The 18,373-nt window shown below is 47.4% G+C and overlaps 1 protein-coding gene across 1 annotated transcript in view; it reads right to left on the reverse strand.

Moving 5' to 3' along the window:
• GFRA4 (GDNF family receptor alpha 4) overlaps positions 1-18,373 on the reverse strand; it is a 518,921-nt gene that overhangs the window by 51,445 nt on the left and 449,103 nt on the right. Inside the window, exon 4 of the mRNA XM_069745134.1 lies at positions 3,774-3,854. Within this exon, the coding sequence (XP_069601235.1) occupies positions 3,774-3,854 (81 nt within the window). The remainder of the gene's footprint in view (positions 1-3,773; positions 3,855-18,373) is intronic.

The following is an 18,373-nucleotide window of genomic DNA, read 5'->3' on the forward strand; positions in this document are numbered from 1 at the left end:
TCTGGCGTATAAGACGACCCCCAACTTTTCCATATAAAATATGGAATTTGGGATATGCCCGCCGTATAAGACAGGGGTCATCTTATACGCCCAGTCATCTTATACGACGTGTGGTTCCCAGGGTCTGGAGGAGAGGAGACTCTCCTTCAGGCCCTGGGATCCATATTAATGTAAAAAATAAAGAATAAAAAACATGGATATACTCACCCTCGGACGGCCCCTGGCTCACAGCGCTGCTAGCGTCTCCCTCCGTTCCTTAGAATGCGGTGAGTGAAGGACCTTCGATGACGTCGCGGTCACATGAGCGGTCAGGGCCTGAGGTGAAGGCTGCTAACACCGGGGATCACACCGTGTGTGACCAGAGTCTGAACTCACTGGGTGTTTTGCTGGCAAAAGTGGTGGGGGAAATCGACTGTGTCCTAGAGGGGATGGGGCCCCTGGCGGAGACTTATAGGAACCAGGAACTGTTTATGTCACACAAGCAGAACTCTGCAGATTCCAGGTCACACATTGTCCCAGGTGGACCCCAGAAGCAGGTACAGCCTGTGCTGCAGCCCGCAAGCTTCTGCTTCCAGAAGGGTCAAATACTGCACCAGCAGCCTGCGGCAGATCACAAGCAGCAACATGTAGAGCAGATTCCAGCAGAGGTACCACAAGTCTCAGGGTGTCCAGCGCAGCAGCCTGCGGCAGATTCCAAGCAGCATGACGAAGTGCAGATTCCAACAGAGGGACTACAAGTCTCAGAATGCCAGGCACAACAGTTGGGCAGTGGACATGTGCCGTTAGTTACTGATGGTGCTCAGCAGGGCCCTGATGCTGGGGATAACTGCGCTGTATGTGAGGGCTTGGGGGAGCACAGTGTCTTTGGTGGACGCTGTACAATCTGATAATGACATTGATGTTGATGATAACAGTGTGCATAATAATGTCTGTGATTTCCCCCCATTAATTCTGAGCACACAAGGTGTGGCAGCCCCCCTGCTGCAGAACCTCACCCTAATGTGACCCCGCAGGTTCCCCCCAGTAATGCCTGGAGCCGTGGTGCTCCGTCCTTCATCTCCGGTGCCAACTATACTGGCCAGGCATTTACAACGTGGTGCATTTCCGGCACAGAGGTGCCAAGGAGGACCTGCCAGACAGGAGGTTTGTGGTCAGAGAGCTCCTGTGCCGCCAGATGGGGTTTGCGCCAGTCAGCATCTTGGCAGTAATCAATCTTCCAGACAGGCAGGGCTATGACATCAGCTTTAGTCTATGTGCACACGTTGCGGATTAGGTTTAGTAATTTCTGGTGCGGATTCTGCATCGCTTGGCAGAAAACGTAGGTGCAGATTTGTCGCGTTTTTTGTTCTTTTTGGTGCGGATTTTTTGTATATTTACTGCGTTTTTTTACCCCTGTGGATTTCTATAATAGAATTGGTACAAAAACGCTGCAGATCCGCAAAAAATAAGTGACATGTTACTTCTTTTAATCTGCAGCGTTTCCGCACGGAATTTTCCGCACCATCAGCACAGAGGGTTTTTTTGCCATTGATTTACATTGTACTGTAAATCACTGCGGATCTGCAGTGTTTCTGCACCGCAAAAAAAACGCTGCGGATCCGCAGGAAATCCGCAACGGGTGCACATATCCTTAGGCTATGTGCACACGATGCAGATTTAGTGCGGATCCGCAGCAGATTTTTCCGTGTAGAAACGCTGCAGATCCGCCCTGTGATTTACAGTACAATTTAAATCGGTGGGTAAAAAAAAAAAAGCTGTGCTAATGGTGCGGAAAAATCTGTGCGGAAATACTGCGGATTTAAAAGAAGTGCATGTCACTTATTTTGTGCAGATCTGCAGCGTTTCAGCACCCTTCCACTATAGAAATTAGCAGTGGTAAAAACCACAGAAAATCCGCACAAAATCTGCAGCAAATCTGCACCTTTGGTTTCTGCCAGGAGATGCGGATTTTGTGCAGAAAATTCTGCACCCCATTGCACATAGGCTTAAGCTCATGACTGACCTGGACAGATTCTGGTCTAACTTCCTCAAGTTTAGTGACATGGAGGGCTGAAGTAAGTTCAGCTTTACTTCCATCTCTAAGCCAGACATGGATACCGTTAATGTCAGCTTCTGGAATGAGTCTGTTCCCCCGCAGGACATTGTGGTGTGGCTCTGGAGGCATTGTGACCTGGTCTCTGACCTCAGTGATGGTATCTGGACGGGAGGGTCTTGGTGAAGCTGCGCCAGTGTAATAACGTCACTGCCCACTTACCCAACTCCTTCTTTATTGGGAGGGTGAGGGGTGTGTGTTTCTATCCCGGGCAGCCTCGTAAGTGCAGCCTGTGTGGGGAAGTCGGCCATGTCGCTGCGGATTGCCAGAACCAGGTGCAACCTCTGTGGGAAGATCGGCCACCCTCACAGGGACTGTCCAGATGCTTGGCACAATATCTGTAAGGACTTTTCTGACGAGGATTTGGTGGCAGAGATTCTGGAGGAGGCAGCTTTACTGTCAGGGGAAATACTGACTGGGTCGGAGGTCCATCAGGGATCTACTCGGCTAACACCAGAGCAGCAGGGTTCAGAGATGAGTGTGGAGGTTGTCCCTCAGGAGCAGCAGTCACATGAAGGCATTACTTCAGCACTACCATCTGTGTCTGAAGGAAATAGCAATAATCAGACTAAAAGGAAGAAAAAGGACAAGACCTCCCGTAAAGCTGGGAAGTATGATACTGGCCCAGGAGCCAGGAGGAAAGTCCAGAGTTCTGCAGGGGTAATGGTCGTATCCAATAGGTTTGATGTTCTGTCTGAGTCTGATGTTGATTTTGAAGATGACCTTAAAAGAATTGATGCAGAGTGTGATAGGGACGTAGAGGACTGTCCTCCGCCTAAGCGGAAGCCCTTACCTGAGGGCACGCGGGAAGAGTCTGAAATGGAGACAGGTGGTGGGCAGAATAACTCCGACCCAGATCTGTGACGCTGTCAACCAGATAATGTGTGAACTCGGATAGGTAGAATCATTAGGAAATGTGAAGTTATGGATGTGTCCCTGGGTTCTAATATGATGAGCTCTTTTTGCTATGCTTTTTTTTTTTTTCAAACCAGAAGTATGGACTCTTTAAGTTAATTTTACACGTATCATCTGGATATGTAATGAATGTATGTACAATCCAAGTGAATTTAGTATTGTATTGTGTTACTGGAGGAATTTTGTTAAATTTAATTGTATTGGTTTGTTCTTACAATAAAAATTGCCCCTACGTACAAGAATATACTATAAGGCGATGTTCACATGTTGCATTTTCGCTGCAGGCAATACCTGCTCTCTTGGCAGTAAAGAAGCTGATTATAAAAAGTAGGTTTTTCTGCGTTTTTCGGGATCCCAATGTTTAGCTTTGCTTCCACCACAGAAGTAGGAACAAGGGAAGTTGTTAGGTTACCAATACAAGACCAGGCTTTTGCTAGTACTGTAAAACACAGCTTAAAATTTGCATTAAACAATGCAGCAAAAAAAATAGCAAAAAAAAAGTCATTGTGTGAACATAGCCTTATACAGTCCTAATGTCACAGGTTGGCGAACTGTATATTTGTGTTCTTTGTGTTTGCAGCTTTCTTTTCCTCACCGTCCCCCCTCCCAGAGTGCAGTGGTATGGTCCATGTTTGCTTTTGCATCATAACGTGACACATTGAATCCTCTGGTACGGCTGGATTATATGACGCTGGATGATATGGTCTTTGTGTGGAACATCTCCACATTTGGAACAGGACGAGCTGTAGAATGAGGATATAATTACCTGCGGTGATGGACGCCAGCCGCACGTAGTCAAAGCCCCTCACGAATGATTCGTACGGTGAACTCTCTAAGACACTTACACCTGAAAAAAAAAAAAACAGAGAGAAGCCGAGTTACTGCCTTTTCCTATTGTCAGTCCCTTCTGGTATCGTCTCTTACAGTCTCATTATTTTCGCTTCCCACAAAGGTAACATTTGACCGGCAATTTCATGCGAAACCGACCCGACTGAATGATGCCCCGCGGAAGGGAACATTATGGCGGAAACTCTCAAAGTGCTCCCCGGCATCATTTCACTTTATGGGAAGTTTCTCCGCTCTTGACAGGAAAAAATATTTATTCAAAGCCAACTTCTGAAAATGAAATGTTTCAATTTCCAATTTTTCATCTTTGATATTTGCGAGCTGTAATGCGGCGCGCGGCCTCAGACCTCGCACACAAATCGCCGTTCCCACCGCTATTATTCGGCAATAAAAAGTCATGAAAAATGTGCTCATTCAGCACTGGAGCGGACGCCGACATCCATGCTCGTTTTCCTTTGTAACTTCACTCACGACCCAAAAAGTCCGTGTGACTGTACATAATGCAATATCCATCGTTCTCTAATGTCGCACCCAAAAGCCAAGCAAGGACGAGAGGAGGGGAAGAGTAGGCAGCTGCCTAAGGCACCATGGCGAAATGAGGCAATTTCTGAATTAATAAAAAAAAGAGCTTAAAGAGAAATTTATAGATCATGCTATATGGAATTTTGGTGCACATGAGCAGCTGCTCACACATGAAGGGCACGGGGCTGTAGGTAAATGGAGAGCATGTATGGTAGGGAAAGAGGCAATTAAAGGGAATATATCAGCAGGATTTGACCACCAAAACTATTCATGTGCCCATGTCGCTCTTTTAAAGACAAGTCCAACAACACCTTTACATGGCCAGTCCTTTACTCCGCTACTGAAAAAATAGCATTAGAATTTATATAAAAATGAAGCTGAAGGACTACGGTAGATCTGAAGCCTGTGTCACTCCAGGTCTATTCCCACTGAGAGCAACTTCCTCCTATTTTATTTTTTACTCTTCAACCTAAAGGATACCATGTTAATAACTAATGATCCCTGAGTTTTCTCCATCACAGGCAGGTTCAGGCAGGGTTTACATGAAGGGAGTATATCAAATAGCTCCCTATATCTCAGCTTCTTAGAATCAAGAAGGATGGTCCGGCCTGTGATTTAGGAAGCTGATGTCATGCTGCTGCAATGCAGGTAGGTGCAGGCTTCACTAGATGGCAGTTAGAGGAAGCAGGTCTGCAGCTAAACAGTGCTAACCTGCAGTGCAGCAGTGAGGCTACCACAGGTGGCAACAGAATAGTCAAACTAGCCGGGTCAAATCCTAGAGTGTAGCGTAGTACCAAAGGAGTAAGCAAACTTGCGGTCAGAAACAAGCCAGGGGGTCCGTAACAGTAAGGAGTGGATAAGCCAAAAGACAAAGGACAGAAACAGGTCAGGATACAAGCCAAGTCAAAACCAGGGAGTCTGCACACTAAAGGGAAACACTGAGTCAAGACGGGAATAGAGGAAAATAGAGACACGGGTTCAGACACCAAACGCAGCAGGAAAAATCAGAGCAATTAGAGTCAGCTACAGCAGAACAAGGCAATAACTATAACTGACATCCTGCAGGAAGCAGGGGCAATAAATAGCCAACCTGAGCCCAGACTGAGGCTGGAAAGGTTAACTATTGACATGACCAGACCGGGAAAAAGGGAAAACAGGACTCAAAACCCGGTCTGGATCATGACAGCTGAGCTATATAGATCTTCTTAACCATTCTCAATCCATTACATATATATCTGCTATGGAACAGGTGTAAGGTGAAGGCTCGGGAGCTGAGCCTGCACCACACAGAACAGGCGCCGGCTGTGTTATACAGCTGCTGCTAACAGCAACTAATGTTCTGATCTCTGCTGTTTAACCACTTAAATGTCGCATCTAATCTCTTAAGTGGCACAATACTGTTGGGGCATCCGTTCAAGTGTCCATCGCCCTCCTGTGCAATAAAAAAAATGATTTATCCCCTACAACAAATGCCGTAAAGAAAAATAAAAAGCCAGAATTGCTGTTTTTTTTGTTTTTAACATTTCCCTAAAATATGAAATAAAAAGTTATTGAAACGCCTTATGTGCCTCAAATTGGTATCAATAAAAAAAGTCAGCAAAAAAACAAGCAGCTCAAGTAGCTCCATCGACCAACACTAAAAAAGCTACGGGTATCCGAACATGTAGACAAAAATTAATCCTTTTTTTTTTTACAAAGTTCAAAAAATTTGTAGCCACTAAAATATTTTATAAAAAACTAAACAAGTCTGGAAACTTCCGTGTTCACAATGATCTTGTGAATCATGGTGCTCAACAAATTAAGTAAAGATAAAACCGAAAAAAAAAAAATGTCAGAACTCCTCATTTTTAGTTATTTGATCCCATAAATTACATTTTTGCCTATATTTTTCTCACTTCACCAACTTAGAATGCTTAGTGCTGATTCATCACACACAAATTGGATTGCAAAAATATTTTGTAATGTAAGAAAATAGTGAAAAAAGCCAAGGGGGTGTGAATACTTTTGCAGAAAAGCCTGAGGTATACAGCTCGCTGCAGTGTATCAGGGATCTCTCTTTTGTAGCAAAGTCTGCACCAGCGCCCATTGGATGCCGTGAAGGCAAGGTTTTATTGTCTGGATCTTGTAGATCGTGTCCTCGCCTGACATACACGTGTTCCGCTACTTCATTTCGCCAGAGACTTTCTCCATAATTTGTGTCATATGGGGCTGGTAGCAAATAGCTCCGGAAAGCCGTGCATGTGTTTTTGGCTTCCATTATTATTGCTGCCATGGTCTATTACTTGTGATATTACAACAACAACATTTTTTTCGGAGCAGTTAAAATAGACAGAGAACAGCGCGTATTGATTACAGCGAGCAGCCGGCTACACGGCAGATGATCGAAATAAATCATCGCTGCGGGAAGGGGGCATATTGATGGAGCGACAATGGCTGATTTAGAGGAAAATTTCCCTTTTTTTTTTAAACTGTCCAATACTCTGGTCACCCAATGATACATAAAATGTCCATCCGGAGTTGTCTGTTACAATTACTCCAGGGCGTCCGAGTGTTCTTGATGTATTGTGGCGCCCCAGGGTCCTGGTTGTCACAGTAGCGTTGCTTTCCTCACGGGGAGAGTGATGTTACACTTGAAGGCAAGAAGGGATAACTGTAACCAGGTAACCACAAGCATGCAACACATTCACACTCCAGGCCACCAGGGGGAGCTTTTGATCCTATTCACTAGGTGACTCCCCCATATATATATATATGGTAGTCTGTAGGGAGAGTGAGAGAGTTCGTGCCAGGAAACAGACTGGATCAGTCTGAGGCAGAAGAGGGTTTAAGGAGCTGTGTAGCCGCAGTGCAGCAGTTCCCGGAAAGAGACATTCAGAAAGCCGAATACATTGCAGTGAACGTGCAGGAGAGCAAAGCACAGGAGAGGATACCTCCTTCTGAGGCGCAGAAACCGGTAGCCGAAACACCAAGGATCATAAGGCCCTCCACGACTTACATCAGAGACCGGCAGGACAGCTGAACTCCACGTTACCTGTTTGCCTTAGTACCCAGGAGGCACGGTGACACCCTTAGAGCCTGGGGCGTGCTAGAGTCCCTATAAACCGCCTCAAGTCACCAGTCATACGGGTCGTGTCCTATCTTATATAGAGGACAGAGAGAACAATAGAACACCTGTGAGGACCTTACTTGAAGCCCTAGGCAGTAAGGGACTACAACACCACGGCACTAGAGGAAGGCTTTGATTTCCACCTGGGTAAGGGGACTCATAACTTGCCTCCAAGCCAGCTGGATCCTGCCTGCCCTGTGATCTGGTGCCCTGGACTGTGGCTGCCTGAAGTCTTCAGTAAACAAGGTAAAGAGACTGCAAACCTGTGTCCTCGTTCTTCATTGCACCACTCACCATCTTCCATTTACACACCGGGAGCCCTGGGGACATACTTCACCTGTGTGAAGGTAAACCATCTAGCTGCCATAACATCACCCCAGATGACCCCTTAAAGCAGCGTTGGTCCCCACTGACCGATTACCACAGGTGGCGTCATGAACATAAACTTTATTCCCTTTAAAGACCTTCCCCTTTTACATGGGCACCCTGGGCCACAGACCGGGTCGCCACCGTGACATCCCCCTGTGAAACTCAGGACCCGAGTACCCCACGGCCCAGGCGGGGCGACTCATTTCCATTATCCACAGTTGTAGATGCAATCAGTCCCATATATAAAGCGTCCAGGTCTGTAAACTATATTTTTAGGCTGGTTCAGTAATAATTATTCCATTCAGGACCGGCAGTGTACAGTATTGCTCCTAGCCCCTTAGTGTTGTCACCCAGTACGTACGGTATCATTTTGAAGGCCCCCACATTGCCCACCACACACTGTATAATGCACACAGTGGACCCCACCCCAACACTATATGATGTTGCCCGAGCACACACTCTATGACTAGTGATGAGTGAATACATTCATCACTATTTATTACTCGCACAAATAATTTGGTATTCGGAATATTCGTTTCTCGGCGAGTAATTAGGTATTCATCATGGTATATTGGCGCTTTATTTACACCCAATGAACATGCTGGACTGGCTTGACAATCACAGTAATACCGGCTCCATCTTTGGTGTGGCAAAGCTGTGATTGGCTGACCTTCCAGCATCATAGGGACTATTTAAAGGCTGCCGGCGCCATCTTGCGCACGTTCCAGCCGGAAACAGCGTAGGGAGTGCGTAGTCTGAACGTAGGGAAAGTGAAAGTAGTGTAGGAAGAGTGATAGAAAGTCATAGTGAGCATTATTTATTCCAAAAAGCTCTTTTAAGAGCTGAAGACTGTCCAGATTACTTGTTTTTGTTTGTGAGGTGGGGATTCACTTTAATGTGAGGGAGGGAGGGTGGATGAAAGGCAGGTGGCTAGGTGTTCACTGGTGAACTCTGTATTATCTATACACTGACACTATATACAGAGTTCCTGTCTATAATGTCACTGGTGATCCCTGTAGTACCTGTACACTGACACTGTATACAGCGCTCATGTGTATAATGTCACTGGTGATCTCTGTATTACCTGTACACTGACACTATATACAGAGCTCCAGTGAATAATGTCACTGGTGATCACTGTATTACCTGTACACTGACACTATATACAGAGCTCATGTGTATAATGTCACTGGTGATCACTGCATTACCTGCACACTGACACTATATACAGAGCTCCTGTGTATAATGTCACTGGTGATCTCTGTATTACCTGTACACTGACACTGTATACAGCGCTCGTGTGTATAATGTCACTGGTGATCACTACCTTACCTGTACACTGACACTACTGTTATGAAAGGCAATTCAGTACTACAATGGACATAGCGGTCAGAGCACATACAGTGATCTGACAATAACCCAAAATCATAGAACGAGCTCTGAGACGTGGGAACTCTGCAGACCGCAATCCCTAATCCTCTCCAAACAACACTAGAGGCAGCCGTGGATTGCGCCTAACTCTGCCTATGCAACTCGGCACAGCCTGAGAAACTAACTAGCCTGAAGATAGAAAATAAGCCTACCTTGCCTCAGAGAAATACCCCAAAGGAAAAGGCAGCCCCCCACATATAATGACTGTGAGTTAAGATGAAAAGACAAACGTAGAGATGAAATAGATTCAGCAAAGTGAGGCCCGACTTTCTTAACAGATCGAGGATAGAAAAGGTAACTTTGCGGTCTACACAAAACCCTAAAGAAAACCACGCAAAGGGGGCAAAAAGACCCTCCGTACCGAACTAATGGCACGGAGGTACACCCTTTGCGTCCCAGAGCTTCCAGCAACAAATTAGACAAGCTGGACAGAAAAAATAGCAAACAAATAGCAAAAAAGAACTTAGCTATGCAGAGCAGCAGGCCACAGGAATGATCCAGGGAAAAGCAAGTCCAACACTGGAACATTGACAGGAAGCCAGGATCAAAGAATTAGGTGGAGTTAAGTAGAGAAGCACCTAACGACCTCACCAGATCACCTGAGGGAGGAAACTCAGAAGTCGCAGTACCACTTCCCTCCACCAACAGAAGCTCACAGAGAGAATCAGCCGAAGTACCACTTGTGACCACAGGAGGGAGCTCTGCCACAGAATTCACAACACACTACAGTATATTCAGAGCTTCTGTGTATAATGTCATTGGTGAGTCACTGTATTACCTGTGCTCTGACACTATACACTGTATACTATATACAGAGCTCCTGTGAATAATGTTACTGGTGATAACTGTATTACCTGTACACTGACACTATATACAGACATCCTATGTATAATGTCACTGGTGATCACTGTATTACCTGTACACTGACACTATGTACAGAGCTCCTGTGTATAATGTCATTGATGAGTCACTGTATTACCTGTACTCTGACACTATACACTGTATACTATGTACAGACCTCAAGTGCATAATGGCACTTATGATAATTAGTATTTTTTTTTATTGATGATTAGTATTTTAGTATTCCGTCACTATATGGTGGTAATATGTGATCTGGTCATGGTGTGGTGGCATTTATTTGTTCCCTGTATGTAGCATTATTCAGTCACTATGTGTTGGTAATATGTGGTTTGGTCATGGTGTGGCGGTATTTATTTGTTCCCTGTTTGAGTCATTATTCAGTCACTATATAGGGGTAATATGTGGTCTGGTCATGGTGTGAAAGTATTTCTTCCTTGTATGTGGTATTATTTGGTCGCTATGTGGTGGTGATATGTGATCTGGCCGTGGTGTGATGGTATTTGTTCCTTTATGTGGTATTATTCGGTCACTATGTGGTAGTAATATGTGATCTGGTCATGGTGTGGTAGTATTTATCCCTTGTATATGATATTATTTGGTCACTATGTGGATATTTTAAGAAATGTTTAATAGGTTAGAATAGAGCCCAGCCAGAAGAGTCTAGCTTGGCGTGGTGGCGGTTGAAAAATCTTTTGGCCAAAACAAAAGCTCCTCGCTGTGCATGTGATCTGATGTTCGATGGGAACTGTTAACTTGTGATTGACAAAGTGCAGAAGAGAAGTTTTTCAAGAGTGGGTGGTGGGACTGTGGAAGGTTTAAGGGGTGGAACCTGGGCAGAGTCTTAAGGGGACCCATTTGGGACGGCCGTTTAGGCCGTTGTCTGCACTCTCTACATTGCTCCCAAGCCTATGCTTTTTTTCCCCATGAAATAAAGACTTCCACTTTTGGTAACGGTGAGTGCCTTCCTTTTTTCTTTTACTGTGGCCTGAAAATTTTACAAGTATGGGGGGCCTGAAATTCTTGGTGGAAGTCTTGCTTCTGTATCTTTCTATGGTTGTTTGTGCTCATTTGTAGTTTTGGGGCTGCACAGACTTCAGCCATTTGTTCAGTAATCTTCTGACCACTGTCAGTTTTCTATTCTGTTCTTATTTCTAGTGAAGTGAACACATTGTATTTCAGGCTCTCTGGTAAAGTAATATTGTTGCTAGTAACAACTCTGTCTTGGGTTTTAAGATTCTGTACTTTTTACAAATATAACTGTGAATTCGGAAAAGAGGTCATGAAGCTGTGACATGACTTAATAAAGTGGGGACTAGATTTAATGCAGAAACGTACAGTATAAGAACAAGTGGACACTACAAGCAGTTTCATTAATGCTTTCCAGATGTCTGTGACCAAGAGGTCCACGCTTTGCTTAGATACAGTCATTGTGTCCATGTCTGCAGAATCCTACTTATGCTGATCTGTTTTTGTAATGGCTATCATCCACTCTCTGTCCAGGATAGCACACCTGGCTGTTACCTTTCAATCTTATAATGAGTTTGTTAGCTGTAATACACTTTGCGGATTACAACCCTCCTTCTAGACTGTTAAACATACAACAATTTTGCAGGCGATGCAAAGCTAGGAGGGATAGCGAACACTAGAGAAGACAGAGAAAGGATTCAGAAGGATTTAGATAAGCTTGAACAATGGGCAGCGACTAATAGAATGGTATTTAACAGGATGAAATACAAAATTCTACATCTGGGCAAGAAAAACGAAAATTACATCTAAAGAATGGGAGGAATAGAACTAAGCAACAGCACGTGTGAAAAAGACTTGGGTATACTAATAGATCATAGACTGCACATGAGTCAACAGTGTGATGCAGCAGCAAAAAAGGCGAACACAGTTCCAGGATGTACACTGCTCAAAAAAATAAAGGTAACACTTAAACAACAGAATATAACTCCAAGTAAATCAAACTTCTGTGAAATCAAACTGTCCACTTAGGAAGCAACACTGTTTGACAATCAATTTCACATGCTGTTGTGCAAATGGAATAGACAACAGATGGAAATTATTGGCAATTATCAAGACACCCTCAATAAAGGAGTGGTTCTGCAGGTGGGGACCATAGACCACATCTCAGTACCAAAGCTTTCTGGCTGATGTTTTGGTCACTTTTGATGTTGGTTGTGCTTTCACACTCATGGTAGCATGAGACGGACTCTACAACCCACACAAGTGGCTCAGGTAGTTCAGCTCATCCAGGATGGCACATCAATGCGAGCTTTGGCAAGAAGGTTTGCTGTGTCTGTCAGCGTAGTAATGTCCAGAGGCTGGAGGTGCTACCAGGAGAGACAGGCCAGTACCACAGGAGGGGCCGTAGGAGGTCAACAACCCAGCAGCAGGACCGCTACCTCCGCCTTTGTGCAAGGAGGAACAGGAGGAGCACTGCCAGAGCCCTGCAAAAATGACCTCCAGCAGGCCACAAATGTGCATATGTCTGCATAAATGGTTAGAAACTGAATCCATGAGGATGGTCTGAGTGCCCGATGTCCACAGATGGGGGTTATGCTCACAGCCCCACACCATGCAGGACACTTGGCATTTGCCACAGCACACCAGGATTGGCAAATTCACCACTGGGCACCCTGTGCTCTTCACAGATGAAAGCAGGTTCACACTGAGCACATGTGACAGAGTCTGGAGACACCGTGGAGAACGACCTGCTGCCTCCAACATCCTTCAGCATGACTGGTTTGGCAGTGGGTCATTAATGGTGTGGGGTGGCATTTCTTTGTAGGGCCGCACAGCCCTCCATGTGCTCGGTAGGTAGCCTGACTGCCATTAGGTTCGGAGATGAGATCATCAGACCCCTTGTGAGACCATATGCTGGTGTGGTTGGCCCTGGGTTCCTCCTAATGCAGGACAATGCCAGACCTCATGTGCCTGGAGTGTGTCAGCAGTTCCTGCAAGATGAAGGCATGGAAGCTATGGACTGGCCAGCCCGTTCCACAGACCTGAATCCGATTGAACACATCTGGGACATCATGTCTCGCACCATCCACAAACGTCATGTTGCACCACAGACTGTCCAGGAGTTGGCGGATGCTTTAGTCCAGGTCTGGGAGGAGATCCCTCAGGAGACCATCAGGAGAATGCCCAGGTGTTGTAGGGAGGTCATACAGGCAGGTGGAGGCCACACACACTACTGAGCATCATTTCCTTGTCATGAGGCATTTCCACTGAAGTTGGATCAGCCTGTAATTTGATTATCCACTTTGATTTTGGGTATCGTTCCAAATCCCGGCCTCCATTGGTTAATAAATTTGATTTCCATTGATGATTTTTGTGTGATTTTGTTGTCAGCACATCCAACTTTGTACAGAACAAAGTATTCCATGAGAATATTTCATTCATTCAAATCTAGGATGTGTTATTTGAGCGTTCCCTTTATTTTTTTTTTCTGAGCAGTGTATTAAGAGAAGCATAGAGTCTAGATCACGTGAAGTAATTATCCTGTCTACTCCTCCTTGGTCAGACCTCATCTGGAATATTGTGTCCAGTTCAAGGCACCAAATTGTAAAAAAGACATTGAAAAACTGGAACAAGTTCAGAGAAGAGCTACCAGGATGGTGAGCGGACTGCAAAGTATGTCCTACGAGGAACGGTTAAATCATCCGGGAATGTTTAGCTTGCAAAAAAGAAGGCCGAGAGGAGACTTAATAGCTGTCTGCAAATATCTGAAGGGATGTCACAGTGTAGAAGGATCATCATTATTCTCATTTGCACATGGAAACACGAGAAACAATGGGATGAAACCGAAAGGGAGAAGATACAGATTAGATATTAGAAAACACTTTTTGACAGTGAGGGAGATCAGTGAGCGGAACAGGCGGCCACGAGAGGTGGTGAGTTCTCCTTCAATGGAAGTCTTCACACTGAGGCAGGGCAGACATCTGTCTGGGATGGGTTAGTGACTCCTGCATTGAGCAGACGGTTGGACACGAGGACCCAGGAGGTTCCTACCAACTCAACCATTCTATGACCGTTTGTTATTCTGTTTGTTATTCTGCTTTCCATATGACTTGGCCTTTAGTTAGGTTTGTATATGGAGCATGCTCTCGTTTTCTTCCTGTGTGATCTTGTGTTCATCAGTGTAAGAGCATTTCAGCGGTCACTTTCTGTGGAGTCCTGCACAAGTTCCTTTCTTCTCTGGTATCCATCTACTTGCCTAGTCTTTAGACTTTCTAGTGTCAGGTCTGAGCTTTATCTAGTGTATTCGTCAGGGCGCTGCATGTCAAGGTAAACAGCATAACAATGTGCCATTCATTTTTTTTGTGTGTCCCATTACTGAATATTAATCTGTGCTCTTTATTAATAACGTCCTACTAATCATCTCTGGACAGTAACATTTCCACTCTAAGCTGGTAGCTGGTAGTTCTCATTATTCCGTTTGGCCTATGTGAGTTTATTAAGATTGGGGCTCTAGTCTGCAGTAATTCTAGGTGAAACCTCACAGTGTGCACAGTGCGCGCTGTCAGGATTTTCTGGCGCAGACGCCAGGAGTGGGGAGGTCATGTGACTGCAAGTATATGATTTGCACACTTCTGGCCACATTCATACTAGGCGTGTCCAGGTCGCTCACGTCTAGTTGGCAGGTGACCACATGTATATAAATCACATGATTGCAGTCTCACGCCCGCCCATTCCTAGCTCTGGCCCAGGAGAATCCTGACAATGCGCACTGTGCGCTGAGAGGATCAGCAAGTCTGCAGTCCCATGCTTGGACATCCCCCTTAAGCTCGTGACCATTTTCTGTCTTAGTTGGAGATCTGAACCGTTTTTTGTATCAGTCTTCACTAGGCTGTGCTGTTCTGTGCTTTTCCTTTATGTGTTACGGTTTTCAGCAGAATCATTCACACACTGTTCATCTGCTCTCTGCTCATCGTGGTCCCTTCACCGCATAAGTCTGAAGCTGCTGTATACTCCAACAATATGATGCGTCTAGTGCTATATACTGTATTCTTACTACTCCAGAGTCATGTAAAGGGTCCACTATTATATTATTCAGTGGATCATTCATATAGCACTATATGGAAAAAGTATGTGCCCCCCAAGTCCCCCCCCCCCCAGGACCTTCTCTGACCTCCTATCTTGCACCCGTAGATAATAATATGGAGTCGCTCCTCTAGGAAGGATTTACCCCTTCATCCAGAAGAGCAATTGTGGGGTCAGACCCTGATGTTGGGGGAGGCCGGGCTCACAGTCTCCATCATAGGATGGGGTCCGGTCTCTGTGCGGCCGCTCATGTTCTCCCCTCCATGTCACAATGGACCTTGTGCACTGGGGGAGACAGTCATGGGGGACAGAGAAGGGTGAACCCCAAACTGTTCCCACAAAGATGAAGTTACAATTGTCCTCATTGTTTTATGATTTCCCATCACTGGAGCCAAGAGGCTGAGGCCGCCCCCTGATAACGGTCTATAGCATTATCCTCCACCATCTGTACAGGGGGCACAGTGCAGCCAGGGGGCAACGTCCTCCTGGAGTCACCAAACCCAGACTCCTCCATCACACGCAGATAGAGAAGTCCAGGGGTGGCGGCTTTACACCACTCCATCCGACGCTCGCCATTGTGCTTGGTGATGTACGGCTGCATGAAGGTCCCGGCGGGGGGCAGCGTTTGTGCTGATATTATACCAGAGGAGGTCTGGACTCTATTGTTACGGGGGCAGCAGACCGTTGATGACTTTTCTGCTCTCTGCTCCTCAGCACGCGGCCCCCCGCTCTGTAACATTTCGGGGTCTTCACCTGGTGTGGTTCCTTCCACTTCTCACTAATATCACACTCAGATGATGGGGCAAGAAATGTCATGAACGCACTTGTTCCCCCGGTGGCTCCTATTACAGGACCGCGCTGGTATCTGAGCTCGGCACCTCCGGCCGTTCTATCACAGGTTAGTAATGGCAGACGAGTGGCCGAAGGCTATACATCGGGGGGACGAGGGGCTGGAGGTTATACATCGGGGGGAAGAGGGGCTGGAGGTTATACATCGGGGGGGACGAGGGGCTGGAGGTCATACACCAGGGGATGAGGAGACGAAGGTTATACACCAGGGTGGAGGAGGGACCGGAGGTAATATACTGAGAGTAGAGGGGCCGGAGGTTATACCGGCCGGGGGGACGTGGGGCTGGAGGTTATACACCGGGGGGAGGAGGGGCTGGAGGTTATACACCGGGGGGAGGAGGGGCTGGAGGTTATACACTGGGGGGACGTGGGGCTGGAGGGTATACACCGGGGGGAGGAGGGGCTGGAGGTTATACACCGGGGGGAGGAGGGGCTGGAGGTTATACACCGGGGGAGGAGGGGCTGGAGGTTATACACTGGGGGGAGGAGGGGCTGGAGGTTATACACCGGGGGGACATGGGGCTGGAGGTTATACACCGGGGGGAGGAGGGGATGGAGGTTATACACCGGGGGGAGGAGGGGCTGGAGGTAATACACCAGGGGGGCGTGGGGCTGGAGGTTATACACCGGGGGGAGGAGGGGCTGGAGGTTATACACCGGGGGGAGGAGGAGATGGAGGTTATACACCGGGGGGGAGGAGGGGCTGGAGATTATACGCTGGGGGGGAGGAGGGGATGGAGGTTATGCACTGGGGGATGAGGAGACGAAGGTTATACACCAGGGTGGAGGAGGGACCGGAGGTAATATACTGAGAGTAGAGGGGCCGGAGGTTATACACCGGGGGGAGGAGGGGCTGGAGGTTATACACCGGGGGGAGGAGGGGCTGGAGGTTATATACCGGGGGAGGAGGGGCTGGAGGTTATACACTGGGGGGAGGAGGGGCTGGAGGTTATACACCGGGGGGACATGGGGCTGGAGGTTATACGCTGGGGGGGGAGGAGGGAATGGAGGTTATGCACTGGGGGATGAGGGGCTGGAAGTTATACACCGGGGAATGAGAGGCTGGAGGTTATACACGGGAGATGAGGAAATGAAGGTTATACACCAGGGTGGAAGCGGGGCCGGAGGTAATATACTGAGAGTAGAGGGACTGGATGTTATATACCGGGGTGGGGGGTTTCGTGAGGGACTGGATGTTATACACCGGGGGGGAAGAGGGGCTGGAGGTTATACAACGGGGGGGAAGAGGGGCTGGAGGTTATACACCAGGGGGGAAGAGGGGCTGGAGGTTATACACCGGGGGGGAAGAGGGGCTGGAGGTTATACACCGGGGGGGAAGAGGGGCTGGAGGTTATACACCAGGGGGGAAGAGGGGCTGGAGGTTATACACCGGGGGGGGGGGAGAGGGGCTGGAGGTTATACACCGGGGGGGAAGAGGGGCTGGAGGTTATACACCGGGGGGGGAAGAGGGGCTGGAGGTTATACACCGGGGGGGAAGAGGGGCTGGAGGTTATACACCGGGGGGAAGAGGGGCTGGAGGTTATACACCGGGGGGGAAGAGGGGCTGGAGGTTATACACCGGGGGGGAAGAGGGGCTGGAGGTTATACACCGGGGGGGAAGAGGGGCTGGAGGTTATACACCGGGGGGGGGGGGAAGGGGAAGAAGGGCTGGAGGTTATACACAAGGGGGGCGAGGGACTGGATGTTATACACCGGGGAATGAGAGGCTGGAGGTTATACACGGGAGATGAGGAGATGAAGGTTATACACCAGGGTGGAAGCGGGGCCGGAGGTAATATACTGAGAGTAGAGGGGCTGGATGTTATATACCAGGGGGGGTGGGGGGGTGAGGGACTGGATGTTATACACCGGGGGGGAAGAGGGGCTGCAGGTTATACACCGGGGGGAAGAGGGGCTGGAGGTTATACACCAGGGGGTGAGGGGCTGGAGGTTATATAACGGGGGGGATGATGAGAGGCTGAATGTTATGGATGTTATACACCAGGGGGTTAGATGCTGGATGTTATATAACAGGGGGGGGGGTCTGTATGTTATATATCGGGGAGAAGGGGAGTGTTGGAGGCTGGAGGTTATACACCAGGGAAATGGCTATATAAAAAAACCCAGAATTCCATGATTAAGCCGTGTGGCCAATACTTTTCCGTGTATAGTATATATAGCGTCCAGCGGTATATACAGAGCAGTGTTACAGGGGTTGTCCGGCTGTGGTACCGCTATCAATCAGGTAATGACAGCTTACCTTACACATAGGCCCCCAGTGTCCTGGACACCCCCTTTAATACTCAGAGCAGCCTTAAATACACTCCCCCCTA

This window comes from Ranitomeya imitator, chromosome 1 (assembly GCF_032444005.1).
Source record: "Ranitomeya imitator isolate aRanImi1 chromosome 1, aRanImi1.pri, whole genome shotgun sequence".
NCBI lineage: Eukaryota > Metazoa > Chordata > Amphibia > Anura > Dendrobatidae > Ranitomeya > Ranitomeya imitator.